Source organism: Paramisgurnus dabryanus, chromosome 10, assembly GCF_030506205.2.
Source record: "Paramisgurnus dabryanus chromosome 10, PD_genome_1.1, whole genome shotgun sequence".
NCBI lineage: Eukaryota > Metazoa > Chordata > Actinopteri > Cypriniformes > Cobitidae > Paramisgurnus > Paramisgurnus dabryanus.
In genome coordinates, this window is record NC_133346.1 from 16868775 (window position 1) to 16882482 (window position 13708).

General features: G+C 37.5%; 1 protein-coding gene across 1 annotated transcript; it reads right to left on the bottom strand.

Moving 5' to 3' along the window:
- Window positions 1–229: 229 nt before the first annotated feature.
- Window positions 230–6570, bottom strand: LOC135779717 (protocadherin alpha-C2). Its single transcript, XM_065290549.2, has 5 exons — window positions 4904–6570; window positions 1957–3201; window positions 1220–1275; window positions 1016–1128; window positions 230–678 (listed from the first exon to the last, which is right to left on the bottom strand). The coding sequence occupies exons 1-5, from the start codon at window positions 6143–6145 to the stop codon at window positions 410–412; spliced, it is 2925 nt and encodes a 974-aa protein (XP_065146621.1). The 5' UTR covers window positions 6146–6570; the 3' UTR covers window positions 230–409.
- Window positions 6571–13708: the final 7138 nt, after the last annotated feature.

The following is a 13708-nucleotide window of genomic DNA, read 5'->3' on the forward strand; positions in this document are numbered from 1 at the left end:
ATCGTGCAAACAACAACAAAAATGTGATGTCCACGTAAGTGGACATCCAGGTCTTAGGAGGTTAAATAAAAAAATACTTTTTTAAATAAAAATCTCATAATAATATTTATTATTAAACGATTTTGTACATAAAGAACAACAGATATAGAACTGGAAAATATTAACTATTGCCTATTCTTAAAAATAAATTAGGCTACAGTTAAGCAACCACTTGTTTACTTTCCAGATATTTTTCAAAATGCCTAAAAACAACAATAATAATAATATAAAAAATAATTATAAAATAAATATTTAGTTATACTTTTGTTGTGACAATTATGAAGGTAAATCATACACTAAAACATACAAAGGACATGCAATTTCTATACAGGAAATGACTTTCATGTGACAAATTCAGGTTTTTAAAAAATTACTTGAAAAAATCATTGGTTATTACTGCATCCTCTTGACGGTTATTGTTTGGCATAAGCTTCATCTTCTTTCCAAAAGTTGAGAACGAGCTGTAGACTTCGATGTCAGCATTGTTGGCTAACTTAAGCGTACATTGTGTAGCTGGTGTTCCAGGAATGTAAACATTATGTTGATAATCCGGTGGGGGTTGAGGTGGATCCGGTTGGTTGTAGCGTGGAGTCCATGAGCGGTTTGAAAAGCTTCCAACCTTGGGTGAGCTCTTATAATCTGTTTTACAAGATGAAGAAAAGCAGATTAACAATGAACCAATAGTTAAGCTTAAAGAACATAATATTAAGCAACAAATGCAGCATATAAAAGAGGAGTGGGCATTCCTGGTCCTGGAGGGCCTCAGTCCTGCAGAGTTTAGCTCCAACCCAAATCAAACACACGTGAAAATGTCAATCAAAGTCTTTAGTGTTACTTGCAAATGACTTTTATGTGTGTTTGATTAGGGTTGGAGCTAACAGAACCAGAAATGCTCTTCCATGAACTTAAATAACTTGGTTTGTTAGTAAACATGTTGTTATTAAGTTTTTGTTTTAAATATGTAAATATGTTTTACCATGAATGTGATTCCCCCAAGTCCAGTACTGAGAAACAGATTGATAAGCATAATTGTCCGAGTCCTGCATCATTCTGCGCTGCAGTGTCCTACCTGTGTTTATTGAAGTATGACTGGATGGATAAATAAAAACATGCATGTCAGATGTTTTGTGTATGTAGGAGTGATGGGCAAAAAGCATTAATTTTACTTTACAGTAATTACCTTTTATATGTAGAATTGAGCTGGTTTTTGGTCAGTGTTTGGTTGCCCCATCTGAACTGTAAAAAAAGAAATGTTAAAATATTTACACAAATGCACATAAATACAATAAACACAATTTTGTATGGCTGAAAAACTCATCCTAGACCAAAATAATAAGGTACTAAGAGCACCTGGAATTGAAGCAGTGAATTTTTTTTTACAGTGCACATGGAGAAATGGTTAACACTTTACATTAAGGTTGTATTTGTTAAAATTAGTAAATGCATTACATTAGCAAACATGAACTTACAATGTACAATACTTTTTATTAATCTTAGTATGTACTAATACATTTATAAAATTAAGCATTGTAGCAGTTAACATTAGTTAATGCATAATAAATATCATGAATAACTGTATTGGCATTAACAAACATTAACAACGATTAATAAATCCCCCCCAAAAAACAGAATAGTTCATTGTTAGTTCATGTTAACTTATTGCAAAGTGTGACCACTTAGAAATGTATAATTTGTTATTCTACAGCTACTGTATACACATTATTTTCAATATATTTTATTTTCAATACATTTCTTAATATTGCATTAAATAATTACGTTTTAAGTCTTAATTAAACATATTTTATCACATTTATTAAGTTACTGAAAAAAACAAGGAATGGCATGAAAAGTGAGTTTAAACACTTTGTTAAGTAAAGAATCTTTGAAGTTCATAGATCAGCAACTTAAATGTCGTACTTCGTTTGGAGAGATCATCTCATTCTTTGTAACGAAACTGTGGCTTGCTGGGCTCCAAGTCAGAGTTTTGTGGCCCACATCCTTGATATTATTTCGAGAAGGTGTTCTGGCAGGGCTACATGGCTTGAGGAACATAAAGTCACTTTTCGATGACTCTGGAGTTAAATACATTTTATAGCAGTAGTTTTGACCGACTGGATCATTCCCGTTGACTTCCACGCAGTGCGCCGCTTCCTTATGTCTTGGTGAGACGTGAATATTCAAGTTTTTATTAATATTATCACTGGTAGAGGTCTTAGAATTAAAACCACAACATGACGAACTGTAATGAAAAATAGTGTTTCTGTCCCTGTATCCTTTAACTGTAGCCAGGACAATAATAGCCACTAGAAAGGTAAATGAAACTGCGCCCAGGGACACTATTAAATACAACGCGAGGTTTGAGTACTGGGGGCTGAGTGCGAGGTCACCGAGATCAGGCAAAGATTCAGGCACGTTGTCCACAACTGACAAGATGATGGAGGCCGTGGCCGAGAGGGGTGGCTGACCGTTGTCCTTGATCAAAACCATCAGTTTATGCCTCGTGGGGTCGTTGTCCATCAGCCGGCGCATTGTCCTGATCTCTCCAGTGTATAGGGCAACACTGAATAAACTGAGATCCGTAGCTTGGCGGACCTCATAAAAGAGACGTGAGTTTTGGCCCGCGTCTGCGTCCATGGCAGTTATTTTGGCCACTAGGTATCCAGCATCGGCATATCTGGGTACAATTACAACAGCTTCTGTATCATTCACGGGCATTGGTGCAACAACTACTGGTGGGTTGTCATTTTGGTCCAAAACAAATACGTTTACAGTGACGTTCGTGCGGAGGGGCGGAAAGCCAGCATCTTCCGCTTGAACTACGATTTTAAAGTTTCGGACATGCTCGTGATCGAAAGAGCGCAATGCGTAAATATTGCCATTGTCTGAATTGATGGACACGTAGGTGGACACTGGCGTTCCATGGATGTCGTTTTCCAAAACAGAATATGACAAATAGGAATTCTGATCCGCGTCTGCGTCTTGTGCTGTGATGGTGCAAATCGAGGCTCCTGGCGCGTTATTTTCGGTTAGGTAGACTGTGTAGGAGGGCTGCTTAAATCGTGGCGCGTTATCATTGATATCAGACACCTGCACCAAAATGGGGTAACACTTTATTTTACGACCCGCAAAGTACCGCGTAATTAAACCGAATTTACAGCGTACCTATTTGTAACAACAGGGTAGGTAACCTGTAGGTATAAGGGAATAATATTTTAAGTTTGGGGTAATAAGGGGGTAAGAATATGAAGAATTATAAATTATTTATACTCTAAGTATTTTATAACAACAGGGTACCTATTGTAATATTACGTGTATGACTTAGTCAAGTCTATGGGGAAATTATGTTTTATTTATTTTTTATTGTGAATTTTTCATATTGACTACTGAATGTTATATACAGTCAATGTCTACGAGCCACATCGGCAAATAAATATAACAGCATATCACTTTTATTTTAGTAGCCTATATTACTTGCTTTTAATAACAAAAGTCCAGCTGATTTAATGTGGTTATGTTTTTTTTTAAGGTAAGTACAATAAAAATAGCAACTTATTCCCTATTTACCAGGAAACTCCTACATTTGCGGACATATTTGAAGTGGTGCTTTGCAATTTATTTACTGTAAACACAAGTATTTTAGCCAAATATAATTTATGCAATGGCAAACCAGAATGAAACAACAGCAGATATCAGCTCCCGCTAAAGCAAAAGACGACTACATGCGTAGGCTACTGCGCAGGTGTAGAATGCGCGGCCGTCTGCGGGAGGTTTGCTGGAACTCGATCCTGAGGTGAAATTTCTTTAAGAGGTTTTAAAAACGTTCTACACTGTGGAATACGGCTGTGAGTGATGTTAGCAGGATCCGCATGCTGGATAAGGTGACTGGTTTTGTTAATACATGACTCACGCATTTCAAACCATGTTTTTTCAAGAAAGTTGCTAGCTAACGATAGCAGGTTAGCTAGCACATAAATAAGCCTAAAATTTATAAACGTAACTGGCTTAGAAAACTCTGTTTCTGTCAAGGCACAGTGAAGAAACATTTATTGAAGGCTTTCATTTATGTTTTTCGTATGTAATGCAGAACAGCATTTGTGAGACGACATCAACTCATCATCCGAGTGGACAAGAACACCAACAGAGGAAGCCAAGCCGCAAAAACAATGAAAAATTGTCTTGACTTTTTATTTTAAATAAAAGTTATGTGATAATAAACATTTAGTGTTGGCTTAATTATAGTGTTTTAAAGATGTTTTGAAATAAGTTGTTTTAAAATAAAAATAACAATATTCTGTATGTTTATGGTATTTACCCTATAACATTTATAACAAGAGGTGAACAAAGCACCACTTTAGTTTACAGCCCGCAAATATGAGAGTTACCTGGTACATACACAGAACAATCGGGGAATAAGCCCCACTTTAATTTACAGCCCGCAAATATAAGAGTTACCTGGTAACTCATGTATACATATACAGATCACAGAGGTACAAGTTGCTATTATTTTTATTGTGTGTTATATTTTATTTGCTGACGTGGCTTGTAGACATCAACTGTAGGCTATACAAAACACTTCATCAGGTAAGTAGCAAATAAAAAAAAAAAACATATTACACATAGACCATATTACCCATAGACGTAAGTCATACATACCACGTAATATTACAATAGGTACCCTGTAGTTATGAAATACTTAGAGAATAATTTTCCATATATTCTTACCCCCTTATTACCCCAAACTTAAAATATTGTTCCCTTATAACTACAAGTACGTACTGTAGAGGTACTCTGTTGTTACAAATAGGTACGCTGTAAATTCGGTTTAATTACGCGGTACTTTGCGGGTCGTAAAATAAAGTGTTACCACGGTTTCTCTGTCTAGAAAATCACACGTAACCAACGTGTAATAGTTTTTAAAGGAAGAGTGTAGCTGAAATGGAACGTGATGAGGAATTTCACAATCGACGTTTCCATTCTCCCCAGCATCCTTATCCATAACGCTAATAACTGCGATAACTGTGCCAGGTGGTGCGTCCTCTTGGACAGGTGTGGACACTGAGGTAAGGATCACTTCTGGTAGATTGTCGTTGACGTCTAGGATATTAACCATAACTTTGCAATGTACAGCCACAGCAGACGGCCCGTTGTCTTTAGCTTGCACATATATCTCGTGCATTCTTGCCTTTTCATAATCAATGAGTCCTTTCACCTTAATTTCTCCAGTGCGGGGATCCACCGAGAACAGCTCACGCACTCTCATCGGAGCGTGCCCACTAAAAGAGTACGTGATCTCTCCATTGGGTCCTTCATCAAGATCAGTGGCATTTAGTTTAATCACAACCGTGCCTCGAGGTGCATTTTCAGCCAGCTTAACTTTATAAAAGTTCTGGTCGAACACCGGCGCGTTGTCATTCGCATCCAGGACTGTGACGTTTATCTGCGCAGTACCCGTCCTTTCTGGCGCGCCCCCGTCCACAGCTGTAAGAACCATTAGGTGATTTCTGTGCTGCTCTCGGTCTAGCGGGGTCTCGAGAATCAGCTCAGCGAACTTGCTGCCGTCGCTGCGCGTCTGCACGTCTAGGATAAAGTGTGCGTTTACGCTTAGCAAATAAGAGCGCAGAGAGTTGTCGCCGACGTCCAGGTCCTGCGCGCTTTCCAGTGGGAAGCGCGATCCAGACACGGCCGATTCTGAGATGTCCAGGTTAAATTCACTCCACTGAAAGACAGGCGAGTTGTCGTTGACATCCAATATTTCAACTTCCACTCTGTATAATTCCAATGGATTCTCAATAACAACCTGGAGATGAAATGAACAATATGGATTTTGTTCGCACAGCTCTTCTCTGTCAATTCTTTCATTCACAAACAAAACGCCGTTTTCTAAGTTTACCTCCAAATATTGCTTTTTGGCGCCGGAGACTATTCTAAATCTGCGGATAGATAGTTTGTTGATGTCTAATCCAAGATCCTCCGCTATATTTCCAACAAAAGCCCCGTGCTCCAGTTCCTCTGGAATCATGTAACGAATCTGTGCCAAAACCACATCCACCGCACATGCGATTAATGTCAGGCAGGTTACCTGCCATGTCCACATCAACAGCTCCATTTAAAAAATGTAAAGTATGCTTTCAAATTCAGCACTCATAACTGGATCAAGAAGCTTAGTAGATTTGCAAAAGCCCCCTGAAACGCACAGTAACACCACAAGAAAGAACGGGCGTGATACTGACAATGAAAGGTAAGTCCCTGCATCTCTTACTTTAATACCAAAGCGCGCGCCTCTGGCCAGTGGCAAATGCGCACGAGTGAGACTGTTACATTTAGTGTATTTGGGTGAGGGAGAATGAGGGGTGGACGTGGCTACTCTGTGTTAGGATGGAGAGGCAAAGTATTCATCGACTTTAATTTGAATTTTACACACAAAGTGATGTTAAAATCTAAGCCAAAATTTATTTAGTCTAAATTTATTAAGGATTATTCTAACAATAAGCATAAGAAACTATTTCTAGGTAGTTAAGTGTTTTTAACTTTACCATATAGTAAATATTAAAGTACAGTATTTTACTATATAATGCTACCGATTACTTTATGCATTAACTAGTAATTACTGTAAAAAAGTGAAAGTTGGATAAAAAATGATTTTAGTTGGTAACACTTAAAAATAGAGAAAATAAAGTGAAAAAAAATTCACTTAAGTTAAAAATTAAGCTTATATTTTAGGTGTTACCAATTTAAGTAATTAAAAAAATAAAATCCCCTTAAATTTTAATTTTAAGTGAAAATTTTTTGTTGGCAAACCTTAATTTTTTAAGTGCAGTGTTGAAAATGCAGCATTTTTTTCAAATCAACATATATTTTTATGTTACTTTAACTTAAAAAAATAAGTTAAACAATTTCAACTTGTTTTAAGTTATGTCAACCTTTCACAAGCCAAAACTAAAAATAGTAGAATTGAATTGACGAAGTTGTTTTAACTTAATGCTGCATTTCTTATTTATTTTTTTGGTATATCCAACTTTCACTTTTTTGCAGTGTAATTTACTACAGTTTACTAAGCCTACTACAGTAGGCCTATTTTAAAAAGTTAGGTTGATAATCAGCCTTGTAATAATATAAAGTTATAATAAACTATCATATAAATATAAATATGTATGAATGCAATATTTAAAAATAACTTCCCTCTATAATTTCTATAGTCTCATCCCTTTCTCATCATGTATGCCCTAAAACAAGAAACTCCTTGCTTTAAATAAACACAATCAGTGCATGAAATGAGACTGCAGCAGATGGCATGATCTTCCAAGGGCTCGTGCTCTTTTTAATTAACGTAGTGGGGATTAAAGGATCATTAGTGAACAGTGGTATTAAAAGGTTTTGTGAGGCATAATCCCGCTGCTCCCGATTGGTTGAGCAGCAAAACGCAGGGTTCCCATGATATCCTTTTCCTCTCCATTACCTTAAGTGCATACTAAATATCATAGAGCCGAGTCAGAAATAAAGCAACTTAAACTGATCCACCAAACAACCACATTAACTCTCATTAATGCCCGAAAAGGGGACACTTATGTCCTCTGTGTGGTGGTAAACAGATTTTCTTTATCTTTGTTTTAGTTGAGGAAAAAGGTAAGCCATCATGAGGCACTATATGTATATAGCATAGAGGTTTCAGCTGCATCAATTTAAACAAATGGCATTTGTGGCCCAAACTTACTTTCCGGTAGACTTCCGCAATAAATCAGTAACAACAGAGGCCGTTTCTCAAATGGAAGGCTGCACCATCCGGAGGTCGCATACGTCATCAACCCTGGTTTATTTCAGTTAACTGAGCATTTAATTTCCAAGTCATAAACATATTACAACAATTTACAATTAACTAATAGTTAAATTTACAATTGATAATGTTCTGAAATAAGACTGTATTGATGACGTATACAGCCTACAAATGCGACCTTCGGAGACTGCAGCCTTCCAATTGAGAAATGGCCACTAGAGTCTCTCTAGAGTACCCTAGATTATTTCTGATAACAAGCAAAATTAAATTATTAGAAAAAACAGAGAAAAAGTAGATTTCTTCAAATAACATGCAAAGTAAGTTAAAATCATATCCAAAGCATTAACTACTACACTGAGTAGTGATGCACCGATGTATCGGCCGCCGATATTTATCGGCCGATTTTTGATGAATTTGAAACCATCTGCATATCGGCAATAGCACGAGAAAGGCCGATACCGATTGTTTATTAATTAACTGCATAAAGAAATCCATTATATGTAAAAAATTAGTTAATGTTGTTAATAAAATAAATGCCAAATAGCAAAAACCACCTTTGAAGGTTGTTATTATATTTGTTTTAGCTTAATTTATGCCTCTCGTTTGGTCAGTTGAATGTTAATTAGATCCAATCCATGTTCAGTAAAAAATAATTTGGTGCAGAAATAAACTATAGCTAATAGATCAACTGTATTATGTTGTATACAAGTGTTTAATATCGGTATCGGCATCGGTATCGACCAGAAGTTGTCTGTTTAAATTGGTATCGGTATCGGCCCAAAAAATCCTATCGATGCATCCCTAACACTGAGCTAACGTAACTGTGACATTAATGTCTTTAAATAGCTACTTGCCTGGCTGTCAAACCTCTCTATTTTCGACAAAGTATTTGTTCCAGAAGTTACTTTATTTAAACACTAGACAGAAAAATAAACAAACACAGACCGGAAGTTAACCTTGAGGCAGGCGCGTAACCATGGCGACGCGCCTGACTCCATGCTGTCCGAGTGCGTGCCAATAACCAAAATCGCTAAATTGAAAATTGAAAAGAAAGACACTGAATAGTGGGAAAAATGACTAATTTAAAAAGTAATAGTCACATGGAAGTTCAGACACCGATCTTGCTATTAAAAGCTCTTTTTTTATCACTTAATTGATTTTACCAGAGTGGTTTAACGATTTTAAATTAGTCTGTAGCCTCCATTAGCCTTCGGTGAACTCCATAAATGCAGATTGACCTACAGCATTAGGCTGTACTACACAACCAGGAACTGTTATAATCTAGTCTATAATATATTGTCTATAATTTTATCATTATTGTAGCAAATAGAGCTATTTACAGCAAACAGATACGGCACAGTTGGATAATCAATAACTTATGACAGTGAAGTCACCGATTTCAGATGAGAACGATTATGAAAAGTAATTGTTTCAGTTATGTGTTTAAAAAAAATAATACATTAACAGACAAAAATATCGGAGCCATGTCATGACCCAGATAGACCTTCATTAATTGCACCTTCATGGATCGCCACAGGGGGGAGGCAAAGTCTTCTGCTAATTACCCTATTTCTCCCTGAGGGTCCAATCAAAACAAAGTGTACAGTTTTATTTACACACCACATCTCTCCTCTCCCCCTGCCCCCTCTGTCTCTCTCACAAACTTACTCAAACACACATCATGTGGAGATGGGGCAGAGTGCCACGGGCATACAGGGAATATCAGGAATGCCATAGGAATGTGGGCAGTGTCCTCACCTCACAGACATAAACAGATGCTCCCACACATTCACATATCAAGATATAGACATACAGTTCAGGATGTTTGTTATTTTAAAAAGGCTGGTAGGTCTCCCTTCTGGTAAATGAAGAAATGGAAAAAATATGCTACGTGACAATAGATTTAAAGATCAGCTAGACATACAGGAAAGAGGATGGAGGTAAGGAATTATTGGACGTGGGAAGAGACGGGAGCAGATTGGATAACACCTGCTCCTCAGCTGTGTCAACTGAACAATTCCCACAGAAGAGACGGATATTTATGGAGAGACTGAGAAATCCTGTCATACACCTCATGAGCTCATCCAGACACCGCACTGTTGATGGGGCACAAATTAATGCTGCTCCGAGTTGGTGGTTTGAATCTACAATGAAGCAGTCAAAACGAAGAAAAGGAAAATACCAAGCAGACAGGCCCATAAGGACCAGGTGCACATCAACTTTACAGATATGAAAAGAAACGAGTGCTATAAAACATATAAGCATAGCTCATGATTTTTATTTCACTGCAAAAACATGGAAACATTTGGTACACGCTGTCCAAAAACTTCTTTATGTGCCCAAAGGGGGGCAGCAGCAGCAGTGCTCCAGAGTGAAACTTCAGCTTAAGTGAAAACAGATGAGGCACATGGCAATCAGCCACATGTAATACATCTAAATCAAATTTCGCTCTCACAAATGCTCAAATGCTTTAGTGCTAAATGACTATCATGCAGTCGTAGTAACCACAACCAACCCCCCTCCCAAAAAAATAAGCCATTTCCAGATAGATAGCAGATACAAGCGGGTTATGTTTAATTATACACAAGTGCATTTAATATCAGAAATGGATACGCAATCCTGATGTTCTGCTTTATTACAGATTAAACTGTGTGGATTTACTAATCCTATTGACTGATGTGTGTTTGTGAATCTGATTTACTCATTTACACATCTGGTACACACTTTTACCCAATATGATGTACGGTGCATTCATGGTACCACATTCTAGTTAACAAGAAACCATTTTCTCACCTATTGTAAATCAGAATAACTCATACCTGATGTTCCCAAAAAACACTTTCATTGCACATCTGCTGATCTTTCCACAACATTGTTTTTCTCTGAACATCATTACCAGTTAAAATAGTTTCACTCTGAACACTACGCAATGGTTTCCCGGACAGAGATTATTTTAAGCCAGGACTAGGCCTTAGTTTAATTAATGTAACTATACAAACATGCCTTACTAAAAGCATTACCTGTGTGCATTTTAAGGCAACACAAAGGGCATTGTATTTTACGATATGTCAGTGCAAGTTGTTTTCAGTTTGGACAGCTCTTACATTTATTTTAGTCTAGGACTAGAGTTAAGATTAATCCAGGGTAAGGCCTTAAGTTTTTACAAACCAACCTTACAAAAAAAAATACTGGTGGGAATCTCCAAACAATGGTACTGATATATGTTAAGATAATGTATGTCAGTACAAAGTGTTTTTAAGGCAGATCAAACATGCATTTTAGTCTTGGGCTAGGATAAGCCCTGTCACATGAAACGGACCCTACATTTACATAAAGTTTGCAGCAGTAAAACAGTATAAGACAACAATACACTCATAAAAATTATTGTTATTGGTTATTTTCAACCCAGCATTAGGTCAAAAGGGAACAAACCCAACCTGTTAGTTTGCAGTGGCGCTCGATGCAAAGTTCGTCACAACATGTATTTAGCCCATCATGTGTGTGGTTCGTAATTTCAAAATATGTTTTCTGCACTTTGAGAGATCCTATGTGCATCACGTGTCTTGTCAAAATAAGTGCCTGTTGCAGATGCGTCTAAAGGGTTTATGATAAAAGAGACACTCGCATTTGCCGGATACTCGCATAATCTCATGCGTAATCAGAGTTTAATGTTAAGGGAGTGTCTTGCTTGTATTTTGTGAACGCGAGCGTCTCTTTTATCATAAACGGTTTTGAGGCGTGTGCAGCAGGCCCTTATTTTGACAAGAGGCATGGTGCACATGGTTCACATGACGCAAATAAACACATATTTTGAAAACACGAGCAACACACATGACACTCCGAACACTTATTTTGAATTTGAGCCCCTCGAATAAGCAGTCACGAGCCGCCACTGTTGGTTTATAATTTAACCTATGCTGGGTTGTTACAACCCAAAATGCTGCACTGTAAACTTTTTTTAGTTTTGATTTGTGATAAGTTGGCATAACTTAGAAAAACAAGTTTCTTTAAATACTTTTTCGTGGCCATGGCACGACTTTCTTTTTTGTGTCATTATATGTATTGTTTTCTATTTTTTTCCTAATTTTTAAATCATTGTCGCTTGGGGTTAGATTTGTGGTTTGGGTTAGGATGTACTTTTATGAATTGGTTTCTACATGTTTTTCTTCCGCTTTTAAAACTATATTCTCGTCTGGACTTGGGGTTAGAGTTGGGGTTTTGGTAAGGATGTTGAAAAAACTATGAGAAAACAACATAAAATGACACGAAAAAAAAGTCATGCCACCGACACGAAAAAGACATTCGTGCTCAAAACACGTAAAAAAGCTGAATGTCGTGCCATGGACACAAATAAAGTAATCACATTTTCGTGACTATAACACGACTTTCCATGGGATCAGTCTGATTTTTTTACATTGCGAGTTGCTGGGTTTGTCCCATTTTGACCCCAAGCTGGATTGAAAACAATCAAGCGTTTATTTTTTTATAGTATGAGTCTATGTGCAACCTCATTTGCAGGTGTAAATGGTTATTTGAAATACCACAGACTGACAAATGTACACTAGGTGCGTTAGGGTCTGACCTTGCAATCATTGTGTGTGTGAAAAGCTGTGTGTGTCCTCCCAACATCTGTCAAATGAATGATATTCGTTCTCTAATCTTCCTTAGCAACTCATCTACCTGCATAAACTGCAACACCCCAACATTCGTACTTTATTAAAACACATTCTTTGTGTAAAAAAACTGAAAGCTGTTTCATATCAAATGTTCCATCTACACAGGCTTGTTTTCTCATGTAAGACGGCGACGTTGCTATGTAGTAAACTTTAACCAGGAGACAAGTACATTGATGTGTGATGGTGTAAACACCACGTTAATCAAATCAGTCTGCGTTGTGTTGAGTGTCAGATATACGAGTGTGATTTGGGTTTATGGCCATCTTACAAAATTGATTTCCTTGTTCTTAATGTTTGAAGAGGCAGATGAGAGTTTAGTTTTGAAGATGACGAACTGTAACAAACTTGTACGCAAAAGTGTTCAGTTTAAGGAATTGATTTTTTTAAATATGAAATGCACCTGATGTTGTTTGTGTATCCATCTTTCCTTTCATTCTTGCCTCAAGTTTAGGGCATTTACCGTAATAATTCTGAGTCAATAATGTTGCTGAAAAAACAACTTGATCTGTGATGGGTTTAAACATCGGCTCCCTAAAATATACAGATGGACTCAGTAGAATAGCATGTTTGCTAAGGCACCTGGCAGCCACGCAGCTCTTGCAAAACTTGACGCTAATGCAACCCAACATTCCAAAATCCGAAAACTATAAAAACTGCTCCTCGCAAGACCATTTTTTTTTCTCGGGTGCATGTGTGCGTGAATTTCCCGAGCAGTCGTAAGGTCAATTATGCTGTAGCAAAATTGGAGGTGACTGACAGCTGGCTGGGACGGTTGACAGATTTGAGGAATTCGGGCCCTGGCTGAATGTTAAACACTTTTTCCGCAAAGCTCAAAGGAACAGTTCTACCTATTAGCAATTCAAACACGGACGCATTCCTTTACCTCTTGCTACTTATGCCATGCAGTCCTGGATTTAGCGAGTTGTTTTAGGCAGGACTAATTTCATTTTTCTCCCGAGTGCCAAAAATACCTACATACAGTACTTAAAACTAGCAGCGAAACTGACTGATAACTATCAAAACAACGATTAAGTTGACAAAGAGCCATTGCGTGCCATACATAAAAACAGAGGGGCCGTGCATGTGCGTGGTTACGGGAGGCCTGTGGTCAGCAAACGAAAACAAATTCATCTCCACTATGCAGAAAGAAGGTAGAGAATGTCCATTTACGTACTTTCAATTCACCGGCTGCGGTCGCGCGCTCTCGCCAACATCGAGAGAG